The sequence below is a fragment of the Canis lupus genome, chromosome 3 (assembly GCF_003254725.2).
Source record: "Canis lupus dingo isolate Sandy chromosome 3, ASM325472v2, whole genome shotgun sequence".
Taxonomy (NCBI): Eukaryota; Metazoa; Chordata; class Mammalia; order Carnivora; family Canidae; genus Canis; species Canis lupus.
This window is the reverse complement of record NC_064245.1, coordinates 87,360,214-87,387,300: the sequence shown is the minus strand read 5'-3', so window position 1 is coordinate 87,387,300 and position 27,087 is coordinate 87,360,214. Positions and strand designations below refer to the sequence as shown.

At 42.9% G+C, this 27,087-nt stretch overlaps 1 protein-coding gene and 1 pseudogene across 1 annotated transcript in view; one reads left to right on the top strand and one right to left on the bottom strand.

Annotated features, from left to right (window-relative positions):
• Positions 1-9,592: 9,592 nt before the first annotated feature.
• Positions 9,593-27,087, top strand: part of LOC112653664 (cytosolic beta-glucosidase) — a 111,215-nt gene continuing 93,720 nt past the window's right edge. Inside the window, exon 1 of the mRNA XM_035714671.2 lies at positions 9,593-9,743. Coding sequence (XP_035570564.1) covers positions 9,602-9,743 — 142 coding nt within the window. The 5' untranslated portion in view covers positions 9,593-9,601. The remainder of the gene's footprint in view (positions 9,744-27,087) is intronic.
• On the bottom strand, positions 24,413-26,423 carry LOC112654164 (tRNA-dihydrouridine(16/17) synthase [NAD(P)(+)]-like; annotated as a pseudogene).

Below are 27,087 nucleotides of genomic sequence, written 5' to 3'. Positions count from 1 at the left end.
AATGAGCCTCTCATTCCTAACTTGCCTGAGTAAGGTAACCTCTACTCCTGAAAAGTTATAAACTGTTCAAAAAGTCAGACAACTAAATACACTTTATTTTTTTTTTAAATACACTTTAAAATAAAATGCCATGAGTGTACGATAAGGAGTGGACCAGGTCCACTGGGAGCATGGTGCAGGCACCTAGCTTGTTCTGGGGAGTATGTCCTTCGAAAAGTAACCTTAAGTTGGTCGATGGAAGAGAAGTGAGAGGAGCCCAGATAAAGGGAGAAAGATGTTCTAGGTAGAGGAAGCAGCGTTTGTTAAGAATTAGTGTTGAGAAAGAGATGGAACATGGTAGATTGGTTTGCTTTTTTTTCTTTTTTTTTAATATGTGTATTTTTTTATTGGAGTTCGATTGGCCAACAAATAGCATAACACCCAGTGCTCATCCCGTCTAGTGCCCCCCTCAGTGCCCGTCACCCAGTCACCCCCACCCCCCACCCACCTCCCTTTCTACCACCCCTTGTTTGTTTCCCAGAGTCAGGAGTCTCTCATGTTCTGTCTCCCTCTCTAATTTTTCCCACTCGTTTTGTTCTCCTTTCTGCTATGATCCCTCTCACTATTTTTATATTCCCCAAATGAATGAGACCATATGTTTGTCCTTCTCCAATTGACTTATTTCACTCAGCATAATCCCCTCCAGTTCCATCCACATCGAAGCAAATGGTGAGTATTCGTCGTTTCTAATGGCTGAGGAATATCCCACTGTATACATAGACCACAGCTTCTTTATCCATCATCTGTCGATGGACACCGAGGCTCCTTCCACAGTTTGACTATTGTGGACATCGCTGCCATAAACATCGGGGTGCAGGTGTCCAGGCGTTTCATTGCATCTGTATCTTTCATTTGCATCTGTATCCAGTGCAATTGCTGGGTCGTAGGGCGGATCTATTTTTAACTCTTTGAGGAACCTCCACACAGTTTTCCAGAGTGGCTGCACCAGTTCACATTCCCACCAACAGTGCAAGAGGGTTCCCTTTTCTCCGCAATTGAGGGCCCATTTCTGGGTTCTGTATTCTGTTCCATTGATCTATGTGTCTGTTTTTGTGCCAGTAAAAGGCAGAAAAAACTTAGAAGAGCTTATGAGAAGAGCACTGGTGTGGATGCAAATGGAAGGGAGGCAGGAACCAGATCATTGCAGGCTTCATACAGGTCAAGAAGTTTGAACTTCAGGGGCAGGCAACAATCTGAACAATTTGCATTTTAGAAAGATGGCTCAGAAAAAAAAAATAAAGAATGATGGCTCAGACTGTAGTAAAATCTGTCAAGTGAGTACAGAATTGGACATTGGGAGTTAGTATATTTGAAACTTCATAGGCTTGAGGGGATTTCTATGGATGCTGTATAGAGAAGAGGCCACAAGGACGAAAGGTGAATAGACATGTGTAAGACACGTCAAGGAGTGGAATCAATGATATTTGGAGGTGGGCTGCACATGGCAGGAAGTAGGAGGAGGACAAGAGAAGGGTTCAGAATGGTGTCCAGGCTATGCAGTGGTCTTTGAGGAAGGACCCAAGAGACAAAAGTCTGGGTAGGAGCTCCTAGATCATCACATGGTATACAGAAGGCAGTGCTTGCTCTTCCAATACAGGTCATGGAAAACAATTTTTTGATGCCTGAAATTGTTCCTTTCACTCTGGTTTTACATTTTATTTGGCTTGATTCCACCCTTTTACGCTTCCTTTTCAGATTGTGGGCATCCAATGCTGTATTCACTGTGGGAAGAAAATGCTTTTGAAGTTCTAAACCCAATCCCTGAAGCAAGATTAACAATCAAAGATACTTTCAAATGTGCAAATGCTCACGGGACTTAGGTGAATTAGCTATAGTCTAGTCTGGAGTCAGAGGGCACACCTGTGCATGTCCACAAACCGTTCAGAAGGAAAACCAGTTCGTGGTCTGTAGCAAGACATTTGAACCTGAATGGTCTGTTTCTGACATTGAACACAAGGGTCAGGACTGAGAAGTACCTTCCCTCAGTTCTGCTCCTAGGCCATGAGAGACAACAAATACCCACCATTTGCTTCAACGTGGATGGAACTGGAGGGTGTTATGCTGAGCGAAGTAAGTTAATCGAAGGACAAACATTACATGGTCTCATTCATTTGGGGAATATCAGAAAAGGAGACAGAACATGAGCGACACCTAACTCTGGGAAACAAAAAGGGGTGGTGGAAGGAGAGGTGGGCAGGGGACGGGGTGACTGGGTGACGGGCCCTGAGGCAGGCACTAGACAGGATGAGCACGGGGTGTTATGCTATATGTTGGCCAATCGAATCTCCAGTAAAAAAATATACAAAAAAAATTTTGCTCCTAGGCACCTCACTTGCTGTACCCCAATTCCAAGCTCAGTTTATCACTTCTCCAAATGATCCATAGGTTTATAAATGGAGTTTAGATGGCATTGGTGGAGGAGTCTTTTAGGAGGATAATCCGAGTGGCTAAATCCAAATTTGTGTAACAATAATTCTGGTGAGTCTGAAACGTCCGTGAGGGAGACAGAATCATGGGCAGCTGCACCGTGAATAATGTTCTGAAGTGTGCGGCTCCTGGAATCTGGTGTTGTAGCTGTGGGTATTTGCTGGAAGCCTTTTTATTATTATTATTTTTTATTTTTTTTTTTTACAGTTCAAAAGCAGCATTTATTTTGGTTTTCAATTCTCTGAGGCCCCAGGACCTTTTAAAAGTCCTCGCTGTTGGTCCTGTGCTCGGTGTCCATTGATCCTGCTCCAGCCCCTGCAGTAGCTGAGGCGCAGGTGGTGATGTGCGGGCACCTGCGGCGGGAGGCGGTCAGGGCCTGCAGGCAGCAGCCCTGGGACCAAGCGCCCCGGCCCAGGCTCCGGGAACGTGGGGCGCGGCCAGGGGGGCTCAGGGTGCTTGTCCTTGACCCCCCGCTCGATGTCCAGGTAGGGCATTCCTGGCTGCACCACGACTGCCTTCACCAACTGCTTTATCGAGCTTTTCTAAGGAGTGAAAAGCATCTGACGGTGGGACTTTGGTGGAAAAGAAATCAAGGTAAGCAAGACCCTGCCCACTGGTCGTGTGGCTTGGGCGACCCAGGAGACCCCAACTCCTGACTGTCATCTCTCCTCCACCTGTCGACGCCTCTCCACCAGGAGCAGGTGCGGCCCAGTCTTGGGTGGCTTTAAACAGCATCGCTACCACCTGTGTAAAAGCCACCCTGACGTGCTTTTTGAGAAACAGTAATGGGAAGTGACGTGCGACCGAGCTGAGGTAGGCGCTTGTCCCCACTAAGTTAAGGACTTTTTTTTCAGCCTAAAGCAGGCCTGAACCCATTGCTTTTAGATAAAAATGTACGTGATGCTGTATTATATAGAAAAAGTTTAAAATCCTGTAATTTAGCACAGCAAAAAGTGTCAAAAAGTATCTTTTTGAGCTCTGACTTTTTACAGTAGCGTAGGAGAAAAGGTGACCCATTGTTTACAGACGGCGTCCTGTGGTTGGGCCATTTTTAGGGGAAAAGTTCATTAAGTCCTGCTTAATGTCCACGCGCCTTCCAAGAAAAATGTGGTGAATTCTGTTTCGGGTTGACTCTCCTCCTCCTCCTAAAATTGGCAAAGCTGTTTTTTGTGTTTTCTCTTCTGATGCAGTGTTTTGTGTGTGTGTGTGTGTGTGTGTGTGTGTGTGTTTAACACCGATTGAAACATTTCATCTGTGGTTCCTGCCTCGTTTCTTTCTGGGGGTTTGTCAATCAGAGTTCGCTAACACTGGCTCCTGAGAACTAAAGGTCTTTCGATTTCTATTATCTTTTTAATCCCAGGGCATTTATTTCCTTTGTCATATACACTTGGTGTCCTTTACCAAGTGGTGAATTCAACTTAAAAAAAAGAAAAAAAAAACCCACAAATAAATAAAAATAAAATAAAAAATAAAAAAACCTCAAGGGTTCTCTCTGCTTCTTCTGCCTTTTATTATTAGAGCTTCTAAGCTCAAAGGTTGAACTTTGAGTGGTATTGGGTGTTTTTTTGTGATTACCTGTATGACATCATTAGTACCAGCCTGTCAACACTACAGTGGGACAGAGCATCTTTCTGTTTGTTTTGGAAATGACTCAACAGTAATCCTTAATTATAAAACAGTATGACTTTTTGAAATATTGATTGATGCACTGCTGTTGTTTTATATTGCATTCATGCTAAATCTTACAGAGTGTATGGCCTTCAATAAATAAATGCAAATAATGTAATTGAATCCCACTTCAGCGTGCCATTAATTATCTCACATATATCTTCATTTCCAGGCTGGTGATGTGAGCCAACATTCATGACACCTAGAAAAAATATCCAGTAAAGTTCCTTTATTTGGAGGGGATTTATGATGTGTACTCACACATATGAATCATGTGCGTATACACACATCTACTCTCCATATATCTATGTCTGTGCTCACTCATAGACGTCTACATCAAACCACATGCGTGGATAAATATAAACACATGCACATATATATTACACATATATACACATGTGCATATATATGCACGTATATGCAGAGATAGACATAGGCTCACACACACACTGCAAATAGATATGTGTACTGTGCATGAATCTTTTGGTTGCAAGTCATAGGAAACCCAACCCAAACAGGCCTAAACCATAAAGGCAATTTATTGGTTCTCAAAGGTACGACTCCTTCCATCTTTCTTCCATATCCCAAAGGTAGTCCTCTTTATGTTTTTGAAATGGCTGCCCAAGACTGACATATTTAAATGTAGCAGGAAGTGTCTATGGAAGAGTGAAAAAGCTTCTTTCTCAGAACCCCTAAAAGTACATTTTCTCATGTCTTACTTGTTTGATTGGATTTCAAGCCCACCTTTAATCCAATCCTTTAGCCAGCGAGAGTTGTGAAGATGCCTAAAATCAATCCCTAGAGCTGGTGGATTAGTGCGTGGGGTGCAGTGTCTGCTCTTCCAGAAACCTGTGGGCTACATAGGGGAAAGCAGATAGTCAAAGGAAAATCAGATTCTGTTACCAACAGGAGCCTGAGAGTTGATTGAGTCCTGGGTGGTCCAGATTAACAAATGCCCCTATGCCCGGTCTCCCACACTCGTGTGTTCACACATCACGGTGGTCAGGAATCTCACAATCCAAGATTCCTTTTATAGTGGATTTACTTTCTGGACTTCATGTTTTGACAGATTCTATCTACTAAGGAAACTGAGAGCATTGTTATAACAAATTCATTTTTGCATTTTCATGCATGAGAAACTGGTATTATCACAATGAGTTCATATAATTCCAGGCTAAAGTAATAAAATTGAGCTTTTAGAAAGACTGGGAGACCTGATAGGAAGTAAATGTACAATTGCAATTAGAATAATTGAAATATTAAAAACAGCTTGATGACTCTCAGGAATCAAGGGCTCTGTTTGGGAAGCACTTTTGTAAAATGTGCCTCTTCAGGTCAAGTTTTGACTAGATCTTTCTTGACAAATGCAGAAAATCAAGATGAATAATCCATTGCACAAACAACCTGGGGTGGATTTGCCCTTTGGTACCTCACAACAGCTCCACCCCCTTCACTTTCCCTGTCACTGCCTTTTCCCTCCAGTGATGTGATGATACTACCAAAGACTCTCCCTGCTAGAAGAAAAAAATACCTTCACATAATTAGACTTTTTCCTTGGACCTTTTTAAAAAAAATTTTTAACATAGTCACTATTCAGAAAGTGTGATTATCAGCAACTCTCTAATATCAGTGGTTTAGCAAAATAAATATTTATTTTTCATTCATATGAACAGTCCAGAGAAGTTTGCTCATGGAGTCTGTATGGGCCCTGCTCCATGCTGTGATATGGGGAACCAGGCTCCTTCCATCTCAGGAGCCCCTACAGCCTCAGAGTTTTCTAGTGGAGCCTGTGTATCTGATCAGAGAACGAAGAGAAAATGATGACATCTGGATGAAACCCAGGTGATTGTGTGGGCAGGTCTCAGCAACCTGGCCTAGAAGTGGTGCTCATTATTTCTGCCCACATTCCATGGGTCAAAGACATAGTCCTCTGGCCTCATGTAACTGTAAGGGATCTGACATGGCCTGATTGTGGTCTGAGTGTGTTCCCAGATGGAAAAAGATTTGGCTAATGCAGAGGAGTCTTTGTTGTAGACAGAAAGATGCTGATTTAGAACCTTACTTTTCTCCTGACACAGGTACACAGGAACATTTTGAAAGCCAGGGTTTTTGAATTTCAGCATTTTAAAGCAAGAGGATCATAACAAATGAGCTGAATCTTTATTGAAGAACAGCTTGTTTCACAATTAACAAAAAAAGAAGAGTTTCTACAAGATGTATTTTTACCCCAGAGATCACTGCATACAGCCTCTTGGTACTCCTAGGACTTCTGGTGACAGCATACATTATGGTAGCCATTACGTGAGTAACCATAATGCAAGTAACCAATTTCCATCCAGTTGGAAGGTAGACAGAAGTCGGTGGCTCTCATGAACAGCAGGTTCGGAGTTCTATCCTGAAGCTCTTCCCTGGGAAGTTAGCAGGATCTCAAAGGAATTACTGTGTGGTTTTGAGGAGGGAATTGGACCAAGGTCTCAGATTTATGCCCATAGAGAGGGATTTCTGTGTCTCAAGAGCAAAGAGTAAGTGGATTTGAAGGACCCACGGCAGCTTTGGATAGTGGACATCTTGGCACTAACGAAGATGGGCCAAAACTGAGAGATGGAAGAAAGGAGACCCTAAACATCTTTAAAATAAAATTTGATCTTTACATGATCTAAGTTTTCTTGAATGGCCCTAGAATGGAGTGGAGGGGACCCACATTATATGACAAATTAAATTATTAGCCAGTTTGCTAGACAGGGCTATAAAATCAGAATTCTTTTTGTATAAAGAAAATAAATAATTCTTACTCAAGGTTGTGTGTGGCTGCATATTTACAGGTCTTGCATCCATTAGGACTTCAGTGCAGAGAATGTTAGTAGGGTGAGCTCTCTGTAAGGGCAGAAGAATACAGAGGGATTGTGGGTAGCAAAGCAAGGTACTAGAAGAGAGAAAGGAAGAGAGTTCTAAGAAAATCATGGTTCTTAAAGTGTGGTCCATGGACCCCTGGGATCCTTGAGACTCTTTTGGAAGTGCAGAAGGTCAAAACTACTTTCATAAATAGAAAGACATGATTTTCCCATTTTATTATTGTCTCTATGAATGTACAGTGAAGTTCTATGGAGACAACGAAGAATAAGAAGCAGATATGAACATCCAGCTGTTTTCTCTTAAACCAGGCATAAAGGGATTTGCAAAAATGTAAAACAGTCTTCCCACTAAACATTTTTTATTTTGGATTATACGATTTTTTTTTCATAAAATATGTTATTTATGTTCCCTGCTTTCTATTGCTATGTTAAATCAAGTCATCAGTAATTTTTTTTAAAGTCTCAGTTTTAATTTCCAAAACTGTAAATATTGACAAACATAATCCAGATTTTAAAAAGTTCCTCAGGGGCCTCAATTATTTTTAAGAATGTAAAGAGGTCCTGACATCAAGTTGCTTCAGAATGCTGTTGTAGAGAATCATATCAGGGGTGAGAAAAATTAAATTCTTCCATTTGTGGTCAAGTAAACTCAGAGGCTGTGGAGTGCTGAGAAAGTAGATTGTTCCTTCTGGAGAAAAATCCTTAGAAGATCAGTAGCAATTAGCCAGAGGTTGTAGAGGTTGTTGGGATAACTAAATGTTCAGAACACTTCATACGTCAACGTGTAAACCTAAAATAATTGCAATACTGCCATCTAGTGTTTCATAATGAAAATATTTTAATATTTATTTATTTTTCATTCAATTTATGATGATGGCTTCAGAACCGAATGACTATAGAGACTCATCTGAATAGTATGCCCTGTAATTTTTTGTGTGGGTTTATTTCACCAAACATGTAGCTTTAAATATTTGAAGTGTCTTCTCTCATTTCTTTCTATATTTGACCTCTTCTTCTTTCTTCTTAGGGTTAGGATAATGGACAGGTTAGGATTCCCATCTAGTTATACCCCGTTCCAATCTTGTGTTCCTGTCATTACACAGGGTAGGAGGATTTAAACACTGTCGTAGGGGGGACTGAATTAGTAACTTTCCCCATTGTGATTTTGCCTAACTCCTCTCTCCACTGGCATTAAAAAAAAATCTTAATTTTGCCTTATTTTTTAAGGTTTTTACTTTCATTTTAGTTAGTATTCAGTGTTATATTAGTTTCAGGATCCATTTTAGTTGCATAGAAAAGCTGCAAAGGTAATACAGAGCATTCCCACGTACCCCCCACCCAGTTTCCCCTATGGCCAACATTCTGCATTACTGTGGTACCTATACTGAGTGCCTGACGCAACGGAGGAAGAGTCCCACATCAAGGCTCACGGCTGTGAGGTTTCAGAAATAGAAGCTTGGAAAGCAGGGAAAGTGGGCTGGGGCACAAAACAGGTTATATATAAAAGGTTAGGACTTGGATTGTCATCAGACTTCTCAGTAGCCACATCAGAAGCCAGAAGGGCATGAACCAAAGCCTTCAGAATTCGGAGTGAAATTACTTCCGTCAGAGAATCCCATAGTAGTCAAGCTACATATCAAGTGTGACATTAGAATAAAGACAATTCTAGAAACACAGAGATTCCACAGAGTTACTTCTCACGTCCCCTTTATCAGAAAGTCATTCAAGGATCTGCTTCTCTAAAAGGAAGAGACAAAGAGGAAGAAAGCACAAAGGAGAGGTGACGGAGGTCGCAGATTATGTAACTCTGTGCTGGCCTGAAAAACAGTGCAGGATGAGCAAGGGAAACAGAAGCGTGTGCATATCGGAGATGTAGAGCTCTATCAGAGTGTTTGGGGATGAATTAGGGATAGGTATATAGAAAATTCAATATAAAAACCAGACAGTTGATTAATCCCAGAGAAAATAGAAGGTTGCATGTAAGCATGGTCTATTCTTAAACGGCTCAACTTTGAGCCATACATAGTGGTAGTAATGTAAATACCGAATATTTATTTAAACAAAAAAAGGGAACCTCATCATGTTGAGGGAGGAGGAGAGACAACAGGAGGGAAGGGAAGAGAGGGAGCAAGAGAAGGGAGACGAGAGAGTGAGTTATATCTTCTACCTCTATATCCAGAATTTGATAGCTATCATCTAAAATTAAAAAAAAAATTAAGAAGCAGTAACCTGAGGTTATTATTTAAATAACATGGGAGAAAACTTTAGAAGAAATAGTTGCAAATGGTTACCTCTGAGGAGTGGGGATTAGGAATTGGGAGGAACCGGTTAAGGGAAAATTCTAGAAGGATTATGTGACTTTTAAAAAACAAGGTCCATGTATTTTATTAAAATGGATGATATTAGATAAATGGGTGCCCGGCCCAAGCACCCAGGCCGGTCCAGCTCTGTTAAGAATCAGGGAGTGCCCGGAGAAGAAAGTGGAAATGCTCTCCTTTACAAAAGTGTCTTGGATTTATATTAAGGCCATGGCCAGTCAAGTGTGATCATTTAATCTGGCTCCCTTCTTGTTTGCGTACGTATTTGTATTCCAGACTTTGGTCAGGGTGAGTCCAATGACTGTTTACTGGGCTCCTCTGAATAAAGGACACACAAGTCCCCATTTGGCAGAGTGTTCCGGCTGGCCACCTTCTGACAGCATGGCTTTCCCGGCAGGATTTGGATGGGGGGCATCCACTGCAGCTTATCAAGTGGAAGGTAGGAGAAGCTCCTTCTCTTTCTCGAGGGCTGGGAGGAAAATGACTTCTGGTGGGCTCTGTATGCCTAGGGGAGAGGGTGAGGGCCAGGAGGCAAAAGGAAAAGAAGGAAGGGGATCAACGAGTCCATAAACTGTACAAGTGAAACTGTCACTTTACACAGAAGAGGCTCAGCTTCCCTCGTCCCTTTCTTACCCAAGGGTGGTGGTGGTGAGGGCTTGGCGACCAAACCGCCCCTCTAGTTTCCGTCAGTTCAAGTTTATCTGAGACATCGGCTTACATCAGACTAGCTGCTTTCGTCATTGGTTTCTTGAACACATTTGCCTCAATTCCCCCAACAAAAAAAATATAATTTCCCTAATGGATGGAAATATATTGGGTAAATCTCTTCAAGGAATCCAAGAGACTTGATTGGAGGATGTTCATCCACTGAGAGAGGTGTCCTGTTCTATTTCTGGTGGCCACAAATCAGAGCCCCATCTCATGTGCCACCCTATCTCCTGGGCCGCTGAGAGGTACGGGGAAGAACCGCAAGATGACGGAGAGCGCCCTGGAGTCAGAAGTCTGGGTTTGGTCTCGATCCTACTATACGTGAGCATGAGCGTGAGAATCCATCATCCTCCCCACGTCTCAGCTTCTTCATCTGTAAAATAGGAAAATTTGGCTTTCCCAAAACATATATGTTTCCCACCTAATGAATTAAGGGTTGTTAATGCCTATAATGGGAACAATATTTGGTTAAATTTTTGATTAACCTTATTTGGTTAAATAAATGTGGGAAGCCCTGGCTGTAAACAAAACTAAGAGAGTTTCTTGCAGTAGTTTCCTAGAGCTGCTGTAGCAACTCACATATAGTGAGAGGTTTATTTTCTCATTGTTCCTGGGGCCAGAACAAGCCACTTGACTCCCTAGACTTGGTGCGCATCTCAACTTTTTACTAGTTCGGTGCGACTTTGGGCAAGTTACTCAATTACTCAACCTCTCTGTGCTTTCTTATCTGTAAGATGGGGATAATCATGGGACCTACATTATAGTGGCTGTGGGGTTTAAATAAGATGATGTGTATCAAATGCTTGGTGCTTAGTGAGTGCTCAATGCATGGCATTTGTACTGAGGGGGCCATAAAAGGATTTCTGAGGATGACTCTATAGAATTCAGCTGTTAACTTGGCATAAATCTACAATTAGTTATAGAAGATAATATTGTGGGTTTCAGGTACCAGTTCCCAGTCCCATTCACTCAGCACCCTGGGATACCCTTACTGGTCCAATCTGACCTCCTTTCTTCATGGGTTGCCCTTCCTCCTCCTTCTCCACCTCCTCCTCCTCCTTCCCTTCTTCTCCTTTTCCTCTTCTTCTTTCTTCTTCTCCTTCTTCTCCTTCTTCTTCTTCTTCTTCTTCTTCTTCTTCTTATTCTTCTTCTTCTTCTTCTTCTTCTTCTTCTTCTTCTTCTTCTTCTTCTTCTTCTTCTTTCTTCGATTTTATTTATTTATTCATGAGAGGCACAGAGACACAGGCAGAGGGAGAAGCAGGCTCCATGCAGGGAGCCCGATGCAGGGCCCTGGCCAAAGTGTCTGCCTCACTCAACCACTGAGACACCCAGGTGCCCGGCCACACTTGTTCTATCAGATTGTTTCACGCTCTTCTGCACCAGGCTTGCTGCAGCCTTATTTTAAGATTTTTATTTGTGACCTCTAACCTGCTCTTGCGCTGTTAACTCTCTCTCAGCAGCTTGGAAGTGAGGAGACTTGATCTGACATGTCTCCTCTCTTTGTCAAGTCACAGAAATTTTTTATGTCCACTGTTCTCCACCCAGGAGCTCTTACCTACTCTTTTGTGCTGGGTTTGAATGCTAGGTCAAGCACTTACTAACTAAATGACCTTGGACAAATAGCTTAAGCCTCAGTTTCCTTATTTGTAAAATCAGGAAAATGATGGTGCCCACTCTGTAGGTCTGTTCTGGAGATTACAGAGGTTAGTATGCGTAACCAGAGCAGCATAGTGCCCGGCACAGTAACAGCAACAATAATACTAGTGTGGCTGGCTATATATCCAGGCTATAGTCTCTCCTACTGTGTTACTGACGGGAGAGTGACATTGTCTGCTCCACGTAGTGGGAATGATCATCTCCTCTTTGTTCTGCATGTTCGAATATATTCCCTCTTTGCTCGTCTGGACTGGTTCTACCAGCAGCTGGTGGGAGAGTTACCATTTAGCTACCCCTCCACTGTTGTGCAGATCACATACGCAGGCTGTCAGTGGCTTTGTCAAATCAGTGTGGCCAGGGATTTAAAAGCTGAGGTCATTCTGTCACTTTTTGATTTTGAGAATCTCTGAACTTTTAGTTTGCCCTGGCTCTGAAAGTCTACAGAACCATCAGAAGTCACATACACTCAGCAGCACTGAGGACTGAACATGGATTGTATTTGCGAACACACTCCCCCCCCGCCCCCCCCAAAAAATGAACCCAAAACCCAAATCTAACAGTTTGGTGATTTATTATAAAGCATCTTCATGTATATCTTTCCACTGGTTTCCAAAACACAGTTGTCTGTGTACGTTTCTTTGTTTTCATGTATCCTCTAGAGAGCCTTGATAGATAACTAGCAAAATCTCCACCTCCCCACTGCCCTGCATACCCAAGCTTTACTCCTACACAGAAATGGAGATATTTTGGCTCTGTGACTTGGAGTAGAAGGCACTGTCAATTCCCTGCAGGTGAATGATGGCAAGGGCTGATGGAAAGGGGCAGGACAGGATTTTTATGATCATTGGGCCTCCTAATATATTGATTGTTTGGTTGCATATTTCACCAGACCCATGGTTCTTCCTTTTTCCTGTCCTGTTCATATCCCTTCTACTTCCATTCTGGCTACTTCCCTGTTCATGGTTTTTAAGAAGAGTTTAATGAAATGTTTATTATGTAAGAGTTGGCTGTGCGGTGCTTTGAGCCTTTTGGAGGAAAGCACAGTATAAATCTAATAAATAAATAATAAACAAGTGATATAAGCAGGAGGAAAATTATGTGTTTTAGGTGAGTTGTAAAGAACGTTGTAAAATGTATTTGTTAGATGAAGAGGCAGGGGAAAAAATGTAGATAACCATCGTCTTACAGAGGTGAGTCTTACACAATATTTTAAATGACAAATGCGGTTCTCTGAGTTTTAACCCTTTGTGAAGCCACGTTTGCCTGTTTTTGGCTGGAGGGGATGTGAAACCGAAAACAGCAGGTAGCTCAGTAGCATTTTGTTTACTTCCTTGGTAGGCCACGGAGGAGCTATGAAAATGACATTTAGGACCCAATTCTACAGCTCTTATGAGCTTATAACTCCCAGTGATTTCAGGGAAGGCTCTTAAGGGGTGAACATGCTCTGTAAAATCCCACAAATCCTAAGCAAAGTCTAAACTACTCCATTAACACTTCCTGGTGGGATCTGAGTTTGTGGTTCTTAGGGAGGCAAAGACCTCAGTTTTATGAGTGCCATTATCAAACTTTGATGCCACACTAGATACCAATATAATGTTTGGATTTTTTTTTTTTTTAATGTTTGGATTTTGACTTTGGCTTTGTGTTGGCAGAAATTGAGGCTGGGCTCCAACTCTGGCCTTCTGTTTGCCTCTGTATGCCAAAGATGGAATCCTATAGTTAAGGAACTTGGAGTTATTTTTGCATTTAAAAAGTCGGACAGTAAACAAGGCTGCAGATTAGTTGGTTTTAGATCCCATTCGTGGTGATTTCTAGTCAGACTATTTTTTCTCTAGTCCCTTTTAAAAACTCATAATCTACACAAACCTGAGCTGGAGGCACATTTCATCTGCCTGCTTTAGATGTCAGCACAGGCCATATATTTCTTTAGGTCACTTCCTGTTTGTGTTCTCCATTCCAGCAACTTGGCCTGTGTATCTTGGTTCCTGTTTTCTGCTAAATCCCTTAGATTCAACATTCCATTTTGGGATGACTGCCTATGGAAGTCTTCTTGAACAGGACTCAGCAGATAGATCTACTCATAGTCTGGACCACCTGGGGAAGAAGAAGAGGAAAATAGACTAAAGCATCAATCATCGTTCATTTTGTGGTGTGCAAGGAGAAAGGAAGAAGAGAAGGAAGCATGTATCCATGGAATTTTTGTAGCTTAAAGGTTGATATGACAAAAAAACACCTTTATTTCTTTCTCCCAGGTTCATATTTGTGGTCCAGAAAAATCTCAGTGATTGCCCCCTTTAAGTTTTTATTTAAATTTCAGTTAGCTAACATATAAGGCAATAGTAGTCTCAGGTGTACAAGATAGTGATTCAATCCATCCACACAGCAGGTACACTCCTTAATCCCAACACCTATTTAATCCATCTCCCTTTTTGACTCTGTCATGGAATTATATAGGCATCATTTAGAGTATGGGCTTAGGCAGGAATGATACTCAAATATTCATCAACTCATTTTCACTACCCAAGCAGATACCAAGAGTAAACAATGGATGTAGGCTAGACTGGCACTTGCATTGACTAGTGAGACAGAGTGTCAGCCATAAACAACTGGTATGGGACCATTAAGACCATGAAGAGCAGAGCTCAGCTCTAAACAACTGATATTGACCAGGCTGGGACCCATGGGAACCAATCGGAGTGGGTGCCAGCTGCAAACAAGCATTTGGACCACATTGACATGTACTGATTGGATTTAGCCTTGGGCTTATGAGTGGGACACATCTGGAATATATCCGACTCCAGACTACTGGAGAACTAAATCAGTTAACTTCCCTAAGACTCAGATTTCTCCTCCTTCTCCTCCTCCTCCTCCAACTCCTCCTCCTCCTCCTTCTTCTTCTTCCTTAAGATTTATTTATTTATTTAAGAGAGAGAGAGAGAGAGAGAGAGGGAGCACGTGAGCAAGTGTGCACATGCATGCACAAGTAGGGGAAGGGGCAGAGGGAGAGGCTCTTTAAGTAGACTCTCTGCTGAGCACTGAGCCTGATGGAGGGCTCTATCTCATGAAATCATGAGATCGCGACCTGAGCTGAATCAAAGCTGAAACCTGAGCTGAAATCATGAAATCATGACCTGAGCTGAAACCAAGAGTTGGACACTTAACTGACTGAGCCACTCAGGCACCACACCCCTGTAGAATTTCTAATGCTTATCTCTTTTTATTGGAATTTCTTTGGGTGAATACGGGAGAAATTTTTATTATATGTTATGCTTCTTTGGATCTGGTTGATGCCTCAACTTTTTCTTCCACATTACTAATTTGGACTTTAGCTTCATTCATTCTGTTTTTCAACTCCAATATTGAATATTTAATTGTGGCAATCATATTTTTAGTTTCTCAAATTTATTCTTTGATTGCTTCATTTTCAGGAAGCCGTGTTTTGTTTTCTGGATGTAATCATGCCTCAAATCTTTTTAAGAATGCTAGCTTAAAAAATTAAGCTCTCTTTCTTTCTCTTTCTCTCTATCTTTCTTTATTATTTTGAGATATTGGGGTTATTTGCTTATTTGGGACCTTATCTTTCATGCTGTTTGTTTTTGTCCAAAGTCTGGTGATCCTTGAGAGCCTGTTCATATTTATGAATGAAAGAGTATGTCGATATCAGTATCTGAGTTAAGTTGTTTTTTTAAAATTAAAGAGTTCTATTTAACTGAAACAGGGTCACCTTTATAAGAAGCAGGGTTCTATATAAGTTAGTGGGACCTATTGGCAATCTTTTCATAAAAGACTATATCTGAGGGGAAAGAGCCAAGATTTGGAGCTCAAGAGCTGCCAGATTTCAAGGATTTTAAGGAAGAATATTTTTGTTTGGTTTTTTATTAAGTCTAATTTTTCAATTTTATTGAAATCTAATTGACATACAGTATAAGTTTAAGGTGTACAGCGTAATGATTTGACTTACACATACTGAGAAAGGATCACCCATTATCTCATATAGATACCCACCATTCCCCTAAAAAAAAAAGGTCTTTTTCTTATGATGAGAAATTTTAGGATCTACTCTCCTAGTGACTTGCAAATGCACCATACAGCAGAGTTAGCTATAGTCGTCACGTCATCCACTGTGTCTCAGTACTTAATTATCTCATACCTGGTAGTTTGTGCCTGTTGAACACCTTCCTCCAACCCCCAATGCCCCATCCTTTGCTTCTGATAGGCACAAATCTAAACTCCTTTCCTGTGAGTTTTGTTTGTTTAAGATTCCACATAAGTGAGATCATCTAGTGTTTGTCTTTCTCTAATTGTTTCTTGTTACTTTTATTTCTCCTGTCCCTATTCCTCTTCAAGTTCATATTAGGTTGAGTTTGTTCAACTTCTCTTGGCCATTTCAGTACCATTGATAAGGAGGTTTCCTACCACATCTCTCACTTTTATTAGACATTTCTTAGGATTTCAACATGGGCTAAGGGGGTACCAACTGTTCTGTTTATGGGGGAAAGGAACCAATGAAGCCAGCAGTATGACAGATAATACTTTAATTAATTATCTGAGGCCTGGTCTTCTCTCTGCATTGGTTAAACCAGAGATTCCCCAGAGGATGACCTCTTAATCCTTACCAGTCATCAAACTTTAAGTTTGTCTTGTAATTCTTTGCTTTAGTTTCTCAGACAATTCTATTTTCTTTCTATTATCTGGAAATACTTTAATAAATGTGGTACTCTATTGGGACAGGTTTTTTTTTTTTTTCTTTTGTTTTCAGTTCAGCTGTGGATTTTCTTTTTATTTACTCTCATTTCAATGGGGTTGTAAGGGATAGAAATTAAATAGGTATACCCCATCCCCCATCTTGAACTTGAAATCTATTAACATGAGTTAATATACAGTAGCACCTCATAAACCATGAAGCATTGTTCCAAGTTAACAAGTGAATTTCCCTCTTCTTCTCCTTACCATTATCATTTTCCTCATTATCACTAACACAACCAACCTCTGAACCAATGTCTAGTCTTGTGCTTTTTAGATAGAAGATGAAATAACATGGAATTGATGGAATTTTAGACAATGTAACAGGAGAAAGTGAAATATTCAAGTAATGTGAGAAAAGTGGTTGACGAGGAATGCTATGACCTACACGTGCCCCATGTCCAGGTATCTGTTTCTGAGGTCAGCTGCTCTAAGCCATTTGCACTTTTCATCATTTATTATCTCCCTTTATTCTCAACACACAGACTCTTCATGTATCAAATTTTCTAGTATTTCCATTGGCTTCATGGACAGTGCTGAAAGTTACCCACCACCATCACTACTGGCCTGTGTGGATTATTTATGGATAAGTGTCTGCCTACTTGTGTATTATTTTGTATCAGCAGGATTCTGGATATAGATGCCTATCATATATGCTTAGAAAAAAATTTGATCGTATTATGAAAGTAATACAGATAATTGTAGAACACTTAAAATGTATAAATAAGCAAGAAATTTAAAAAATCATTCAGAGAGCTATTTTCAAATTTTGAGTATACATTTCCAGTCTTTTGCATATATCCACAGACTTTCGTGCACATACACCCTTTTATATTTTTCGCCCTAATAAGAATGTTCTATAAATGGTTTTGGCTTTTTTATGACACTTAACAACTCTCTTAGTAAGCTATAACATGTCTGCATCTTCTATCTTAATCCTGTGCTTTTTCTCTCTTATCTGTCTTTCTCATGGATGTTGCATGGAAAGCTAAATGTGAGTCAATATATTTAACCTGGAAAAATAAGAAAAAAATTGCTGTGCCTCAATCATTTTTTTGGAGTATGGGTTCTATATATTAGCCTACATATTTGTACATGAGTTTTGTTTTGTTACCACCAAATTCATCAGTTAAGATGGGACATTTGTTTCTTTGGATGAGTATGTGCCAGCATTGTACTGGAAAATAAAAATCATTACTTGTGCTCTTCCTTCCTAGGCCTGCCCATCTGGTAGGGTTGCTTTCCAGGTAAGTTCACTGGTACACAAGGTCAAGTGGTTCTTTAAAAATTATTAGGCCATCACACAGTGCCCAAGTCAGCACTCTGGGACTCATGCTAGACTCTTCCTCTTCCTCTCTCCTTCATTTAACCAATTATTATTATTATTATTTTTATATCTCCTCTTAGCCCCTTGGTTACACTTTTTTCTCCATTACTATCTTTCCTTTAGTTCTGAGACTCACTGGCTCTTGTCTTCTTGAAATATTCTTCCCTCCTTTATACTCCTCCAATCTCTCCAGGATGTTGCTTATAGTGTGGTCTGTTAAAATCCTGACCACATCGTTCCATTTCTTGAGAGATAGCAAGAACTCTGAAATCAAACAGGCCAGGTTTGAATCCTGACTCTACCACTTATCAGTTCTATGATCTTGGGAGATCCCTGAGCTTTGCCATCTCGGTTTCCTCATTTGTAAAATGGGAACAACAGTAATAGTTGTTGCAAACATTAAATGTGTTTATTAACATCAAATGCTTAGAGCAGTCCTGGGCAAACTGTGTTCAGTAAATTTTAACATTGATTAGAAACATTTTTATTGTCTTCCTACCTTCTCTAGAATAATTTCTGAACTCTTGGCATGGCATGAAAAAGCTCTTTGTAATTTCACCTCTGACTACATCCCGAGCTTCACCTCTTGCTTCTTCATTTGTATCTTGTTCTTTGACCAAGATAAAGCACATGTCATTCTTTAAATGTGCCATGACCTTCATGTCCTGCTGCACACACTGTTCCCTCTGCTTGGGTGCACACCTGACTGCTGGCATGAGCAGAGGCCAACAGGGGACAAAGATCCAGGCCTCCCAACTTCCAAGCTGGAGCTTTTGCTACTCCAACATACTGCTTTGTTCATCTTCATCCTTTATACCCCTCTTCCGAGTATGTTACCACGAACTTGGTAGAGGAGTAGAGGCGGGGGAGTGAAGTGAGGCAAAGGGAACACCTAAAAGAGGTTTTTAGTGTACATGAAAAATCGATTCTTATAGTAACTGTTTGAAACAACCTGCCTTTGTACCTGGGAGGCATTTGGGCATAACTCCATGCTTCTAAAGATGACTACAATCCTGAGAGGTGTTGATAGGGATACTGTAGCTGTGTGTTGGTGTTTTGGATGGCATAGGTAGTCAACATTGGTAGTAGCTGGGGCCCTATTGTTTTCCTTCTGTTCTGCTACCTGGGCCTCTGCCTTGAAGTGCCCTAAACCAGCTGAGCACATCTATATTGGCTTTGGATCTTTCTCAAGGTGCCTGTTCTTCCTTTCATTAGTGTGGATAATCAGAGTTTGATTGTAAAGTATGCCCGGGCCAAATACAAGGGCTTTTAAAATTGTCTGCTGTTTTAGATTATCCAGGCCACTGATCCCCCTTCCTTAGCATGGATAATTGAGAGTGGACTGGGCTGAAGAATGTTAAGCAGAACCAATTGACAAAATAAATGAGATTTTAAAAATCCTTTACATTTTAATAATAGAAAAAAAAAACAAGCTAGGTTTTCTTTTCTTTTTTTTTTCTTTCTTAACCTAAAAGGGCCTATTTTATATTTTGAAACTGTAAATTTATTTACTTTTACATTGATTCAAAATAGGAAAAATATTTTCTGTGATGTACCCATATAAAACCTATTTAAAATGTATACTAATTATAATAGGCACTTAATGGAGCTAGAGGAAAATTGAAAATATAGACAAGAGGTTGGACAGTTTCAGAGTCAATGTCAAATCTTCTTATAACTGTGTTTATGTTTCAACTAGGTAGCAAGTAGAGGGTGGTAGTCACTTCAAATATTGAAAATCTCTCTCTTGATAGTGGAGGCTATAATTCTTTGCCCCTAATGAGCAATAATCATGTAGAGAAGGGCATTTTTTGGATGTATGTATAAGATTAACAGGGTTCTGATCCCTGTCTGAATGTCTGTGCTCATTCACTTCTCATTTTCATCTTTTCCCATGTGCCTCTGAATGCAGAGAGAAAGGTATTTACGTGTCACTTGACTGGGAATTTAGAGGACATTTTCTCCAAGGAACAATGCTGTAAATAGGGGTAGGTGTCACTGAATACCCTTCAGGTGTGTAATGAGATAAATAGATTTTGGGGGTTGCTTGGGAATTTGGAATGTAATATAAGAGGCAATGGTGAGTTTCTGGGCAAGTGACTCATAAACAAGGTTTTTGAAACATTACCCATTCTTATGTTGGGAATTGCCAAGCTAAGGTTTAAAGTCTCCCGCAACACCCATGAATAATCATTTAAATACAGGCTTTGAGACTTGGGGGGAAAAGTGCATTATTTACTCTAAAGACAATAATCTTCCTTTGGAGTCATTGTAGTCTATCATACAGATGCATACTTGGGGATCTTTGAAAGAGCAACATTTTCTCTTGATGATCCATTACTTCATATGTCCTAGAAATTATTATTCGGGTCTAGATTGCAGGCACAGGTTAGAGATGCACATCAACCACTCTGTAACAGAGTGTGGGATACTAAGGCTCTTTCACACAGTGAAACATGACAAGGGGCTTTGGCCATTGCCTACTTTGCGTGAAGAACAAGATACGGAAATGGGGGTGATGGAGAATCTAATGTATCCTTTGGTTCCTCGCAATGCTGAGAACTTGGCAAATGTTGGTACACAATAAATTCTCATTGTTAGAATGATTTGCTGAAGGGAGAACCAAGGGCTTCTCAGTAGAGATATTGTACAGCTGAGGCCAAACATTTGCCAGGATCACCCCAGTACACTCCCTGCGACTCAAATAAAGACAAGGTGCAGCCATACTAAAACTGTGATGAAGTTGGCTTGATTTTGGATAATGTCTTTGGAGAGAAATTGTGCCAGAAGAGTCAGAAAAGATCTGTTTCCATGATGAGCTGGAAGACATGGCTCCTTCACATGAGTTAATAATTAAATTAAATTTAATGAATATTTATTTGAATTGCTGCTATGTAGTCCATCCCAGTTAGACATTTATTCACTGTGGCATTGGAGCCTGGAAATGTAAAAAGCAAATAAAATGATCATTCAAATCCAACATTCTAGTGAGAGAGAGAAGCATATGCAGAACTGTGACATCATGTGACAACCTAATAGTAGATCAAACAAGATGCTAGTGGAACATTGGTGGGAAGGGTGGGGACACAAGAATAAAATGGGATGGACTTGATGGGTATCTAAGTTTTAATGAGAAATTTGTTTCATTTTGCTTTGCTTTGTTTTGTTTTCAGGGATAGACACTAGGAAGGGCATATCAGCAGGGGAAACATTTTGAGCCAAGGCTCGGAAGTATGAATATTTATGTAGTTTTTGTGGAACAGTATAGTCACACCTAGTAAAGTAGGTAAATGGTTTAGGATTCTCATATTTTAAATCTATTAGAATTACCTAGCATTCTTGTTAAAATGTAGATTTGGGGGCTTCACGTGAGGCTATATAATACCACTATTTATAGATAGGGCCCAGGAAGTTACTTTTTTTTTTTAATAAGCGTTCTCTATGATGGCTCATGCTTTGAGGAAGGCTGCCACAGTCTGTTTTCTGATGATAGGGTGAATGGCAGGACCTGAAGTTAGAAAGGTAGGACAGGTCCATGTCATGATATATATAAGGTACCAGGCTAAGGAGTTGGTGTTAGGATCATATGCAATAGGTTCTTGGTAGCCATAAAATATTCTTAAGCAGTAGGAATAATGTGATTAGGTTTGTATGTTAGAAGGGGTTTTGACTGCAGTGTGGAGGATGAACTGGGGGGCGGGAAGGAGACATGGGAGCTAGGGAGCAGTTTTTAGGCTCTTACGGGAGATGAGGCAGGTGATGATGAAGGCCTACATTCGGGTGGAGGGGTCAATGCAGGAGAAAGCATAAAGAGACATCACTGAGGGAGAATTGAAAGGATGTGTTCATGAATATAATGCAGGGAAGGAGGGAAATAGAAGGATGACTAAGGTGACCCTTGTCATTATAGTTTAAGTGACCAGCTGGCTGATGGCACTATGAATAGGAACACAGTACACTGGAGAAAGAGCAGATTTGGAGTTGGTGGTGGTAAAAGTGGGATAGGTTCAACGTGGGCTTGAGATTCCCCTAGGTTATTTACTTATTTATTTGACGGGGAGAGAATGAGAGAGAGAGAGAGAGTGCACAAGCTGGGGAAGGGAGGCAGAGGGAGAGGGAGAAGCAGATTCCCTGCTAAGCAAGGAGCCCAACTCAGGACTCAAACCCAAGACCCTGAGCCCTAGGCAGACGCTTAACTGACTGAGCCACCCAGGTGCCCCCTGCCCTCCTTAGGGTATTTAAATGGGTGACTGGAAATTCCTATCTCCTTTTCAGGTTAGATTTGCTGGTAGTTACCAGCATCTAGTCGATAGTTGAAGTCACGATGGGTGAGAGTGCTTGAAATAAGGTCATAGAGGGAGGTGAAAAGAGGAACAAGGGGTTGCAAAGTCTAGACTGAGCACTGTGGAAGAACTCAGGAGACTCAGAGGGACCGCCACATGAAACTGACATCCTTTCAGGACGTCACACTGACTAGAGAGAATTCTAGAAACCTTCTAATCCAATGGTTTCAAAATATAATTTTTTTAAAGCAGCAGAACTAGGAAAATCTAACTCAGAATTCTGACAAGAGAGATACTGATGGAGCGTCTCTGGTTGAAGGAAAGGTCGGCAGACTTTGCCTGTCCATCCAGCATTTCTTTCTTTAGTGCTTCTTCCCCAAGTAGCAACTCTGGATTCCATGCTGGGGAACATGGTTTTTCAAACATCTTATAGAAGAGAAGATGTTTTTCAAACATCTTATAGAGAGATGGCTTGATATGATCAATGTTGCACAACTCATTAGTGACAGAGGGCAAGCATGATGGGATAAGGTCCACGAGAAACAGGGCAGCAAAAGACAATGTGGGATTCATGGCCAAAATGAGTGGTGCAGACGATATGGGTGTCCAGGCAGGGGGTTGACATTCTGCCTTGTGATATTCAGGGAAGGAGTTGCAGAGGTAGTAGATTTTTTGGAGGCTCAGAAAACATTTAGGGGTTTAGTTTCTTGCCCATTTAAAAGTCAGAGCTTAAAGTTTGTGCTGGGCTGGAGAAAGAAAGTGAGTCTTTCCAACTTCTAGAAAATTGAGGCAATTGTTATGTATGTGACATCATCATTATTGCTCAGACCCTATTCCAATTCCATAGAAGTGGAAATTTAACGAGGGGACAAGCTGAAGAGTCAGAGTGAAGGACAACAGTAGCTTTCCTTTCCATGCAGAAGGGACTTTGGGAGAGGCAGCTTATTTGGGGGGGCAATGTCTCGGTAACTTGTCTTGAGGGTGTATTTGCAAGGCAAACATGCTCTCCTTACTAGAAGGCATATTTCTTTCAGAAGGCTATTTTGGGGCGTTCACCAGTGGGATACCCCTTTACACTGACAGTTGACATACTGTGGAAACGTAGCTGCCACAGTCTTTAACATGAAAGGTCCAGAAAACTCTGTACTCAAGGGAGTTGTTTTGAGACATCAGCAGAAATCTGCCGAGACTGAAGACTGACCCAGGGATTCCTGGGGGACCTTGAGGAAAGTCAATTAGTTTATGAGTCAAAGAAACCTCAAATTATTCTAAAAGGCGTTTGTGCCATCAGAAAGTTCCGTTCTTGAATTAGCAAGCTGCTACGAGTTCCAAGTGGTGTTCTTTCTTAAAAAGAAGCTTATGAGGTATAAATCTTTTGAAGTACATTTTTTGTACCAATTGTTTCATTTAGAAAAAAGCCCATTAGTTTGTTATTAAATGGTCTATTTAATAGTGTCAATAAATTCTAAAATTGGAGACTGGGTATTGTTATTTTGGATGTTTTAATGGTCCCAATTGTTTAAGTTATTTGGCTTAGAGTCATTTGCTTGACCTTTGCTTGTTTTAAGGGCTTGGAAAAACTCCCCCAACTCCCCAGGGTTGATGTAGTGGTTCTTCATATATGTGCTACAAATATGAAAAATATTTATAAGTTAACTAACAGTGTTTGAATGATTGAGTCAGGTCTACACAACCAAAGTAAAATAGGTAACCATGCAAATGCTAAAGTAATCAAAAAGTTTAAATAAAAATTCAATTTCTTACCAAAAACGGCTTAACTTAATACATTATTATTTTGAGTTTAATTGTAATACTTATCTAGAAAAAGGGCTGGAAGGTTATACTAAAAATTATACTAAAATATTAATATATAGAAGTAGCATGATATAGTTGTTACTGGCACCAATACCTCTTCACTTTACTGGCTGAGGAAGAGTACCCGTTCATATTTGACTTTCACAAGCAATGTGGGCTTGTTTTTGCTATTGAACCTCTTTAAGAGTCACTTCCCTTGGGGCGCCTGGGTGGCTCAGTGGTTGAGCATCAGGTCATGATCCTGGGGTCCTGGGATTGAGTCCCACATCGGGCTCCCTGCATGGAGCCTGCTTCTCCCTCTGCCCGTGTCTCTGCCTCTCTCTGTGTGTCTCTCATGAATAAATATATAAAATCTTTTTTTTTTTTAAAGATTTACTTCCCTTAAGTGGGTAATATCTATCTTTTGGAGGTTATTGGGAATAGTGCATGAAATAATTTAGGCCACTCCTTAGCACATGGTCTGGCTTTTTTTTTTTTCAAGATTTATTTATTTTTGAGGGGAAAGGGGCAGAGCGCGAGGGAGAGAGAAACCCAAGCAGACTCTGGGTTGAGTGTAGAGTCTGATGGAGGCTTGATTTCACAACCCTGAGATCATGATCTGATCTGAAACCAAGAGTATAGTACTTAACCGACTGAGCTACCCAGACCCCTCAAAGGCCTGGCATTTTTAAAAGAATGCAAAAGATGTTAATCCTTATCATTATGTCAACTACCATCAACACCACCATCATCACTGACACCACCATCATGGCCATCAGATGGCATGTTAGACTGGGTCGTCCAGGAAGCAGTAGCCAGGATGGCGTTGAGTGCGCAAGAAGTTTATTCTTCATGACAGAAACAAGTGAGAGCAAGAGAGGCTGGGATGCAGGTCTGATGAGTGAAGGAGAGAGGGAAGGAAGAAGGAAGCTTGAGTGAAGCATTTAGACTGCAGGTCAGCTCAAGGGAAAGCTCAGCCAAGTCTTCAGGGAAGTCAAAAGTTGACTGTTGGGAAGTCCCACGTCTTCCAGGTACAGACTTGTCACAGTAGGGTCACCACATTCAGCATTGCCTGGGGTCAGTCGGGGAAGTGTGGCCGCAGCGTGTACTCCAGCACCTGTGGTGGATTTCAGGGCTCAGAGCTGGGGCCCTGCAGTCATCTATGCTCCCCGAGGTTGGGGGTTTGCAAATGTGTTGGCAATGACCGTCGTAGTTGTGAGTCATTTAAAAAATCTTTTTTTTTTTTTCTGGTATTTTTTTCATCTTTGAAAGCATTTATTGCTCACTTCTGAACACACATATTGCAAGGAGGGGGCAGGTCCAGCCTGGGAGCCTGCTCCCTGGTGCAGCATTTCTGAGCTCCCAGTGGAGGCGAGGGGAAGACCAGCCCATCCTTCTATGTTGAGTAGCAGGAGGATCCCTGAGTAAAGGCCTTTCTTTAAGTGGGATGTGTCGAGGTCTCAGCAGCAGTCCTAAGGCCTAGTTGGGTGGGGTGTGGGGCTCCAGCTGCCCTTCAGGTCAGAGCATTGGCCGTGACCTCGGGAAAGCTGCCCCGGCTCCCCAGATCTTGCAGGCTGAGGCTCTGCAGCTGGGACTGGGCCCCCTTTCAGGCCAGAGGCAGCTCCAATTTGGTTTTAAAAAGCAATCCGTGACCTGGGCAGTTTGCAGCATCTCTGAAAGCTCGCTTCTCGCAGCGGCCCCGACTTGGGTTGGACACACATGTGTCACTCTTTCGGTTTCCACACTGATCACACTTTGTGCATTTGGGCTTCAGCCAGGGATCTTGTGGGAGTGCCTCAGCTGCTGCTGCTTTTTCTTGGCTAGAACGTCTGTGTCACCCTCCTCCTCCAGGGCCGGCTTGCTGCAGGCACCCGCCCCCCCTTCTCCTTGCTCCCTCCCCTGGGCCCTGGCTTCTCTCCCTCCTTCTGCTTGGATATGTCCTCCTGACACCGCAGCTCTAGCTCCTGGTTCGTGGCCACAATATCCTCCAGGGGCTTCACTCTGGCGGCTCTTCTGGAAGCTGCTAATTCACCTGCAGCTGGAAGAGGTGGGCCTGGACATGGGACAAGGGGCAGGGTGCTGCCCCGCACGGCCAGGCGCTCCTTGGCCAGCTCCCGGGGCAGGGCTGCGGCCCTCAGACAGGGTGAGGCTGTGCAGGTTGCCCTCGGCCCTCCTGACCTGTACCGACGGGGAATGTTCCAAACACGGCACCTGACGTGCTCCCGGGATGCCGAGCCGGGGAAGGGCCCCTCTGCACCTTGGTGCACCCGTGCACCGTCAGCGGGCAGCCAGCCCCCGGCGTCCGGGCGTGCTGCACGGTCTGGCCAGACTCTGGAATGACCCAGACGGGCCCGCAGCATCGTCCTCCGTCCTCCGTAGCAGGTGCCCCCGCCCCCGCAGGAAGGCACCCTACTGACCTGGGCCGCCCGTCATCCTGGGCAGCCCGCCCTGGGGTCGCGGGCGTCACCGCAGTCCTGACCCCTCCCCGTGAGGTTCCCCCCGCACGGTGGGCATCGCGGACGAAGCCCTGGGCTTGCAGCAGGCGGTGGAGCAGAGCTGGGCCCCTGCAGCCTCCGCGCCAGCTCGGGGGGGGGGGGGAACACCCCATGGGCTGCACCCAGTGGCGAGCACCCCCGCCGCCACCCCAAGGTGCGGCTCCAGAACCCGAAGCCCTGCAGCTTGGGCATCGCCTGCACACGGAGCCCTTGGCGAACCTGCCCCAGCGGAACCCCAGAGGGGCATCCCGGCCCCAGGGGCTACGGGGCTTGGGAGGGTGCAGCCCGTGCACCGAGCTCGGCGATCACCCGGAGCACAGCTCCGCCCTCCCCCCCCGAGGGAGCACCTGGGGGTCGGGCACGTAGACCCTGAGGTCCCCCGGGATAGTGCCCGAGACCGAGGGCGCACCTGCGGGTCGGCACGTCAGTGACCCTGAGGTCCCCCCGGGATAGTCCCTGAAGCCCCCGGAGCACCCGCGCCCGCCCCGCCCCCACCGAGGGCGCACCTGGGGGTCGGGCACGTACCCTGAGGTCCCCGGGATAGTGGGATAGTCCCCAAAGCGGCCGGAGCACCTGCGCCCTGCCTCCCCCCGACCCCCGAGGATGCACCTGGGGGTCAGCAGGTCAGGGATCCTGAGGTCCCCGGGATAGTCCCCGAAGCGGCCGGAGCACCTGCGCCCGAGTCTCCCCCACCCTAAGGGCGCACTTGGGTGTCGGCACGTCAGGGACCCCGAGGTCCCCCAGGATAGTCCCCGAAGCCGCCGGAGCACCTGCACC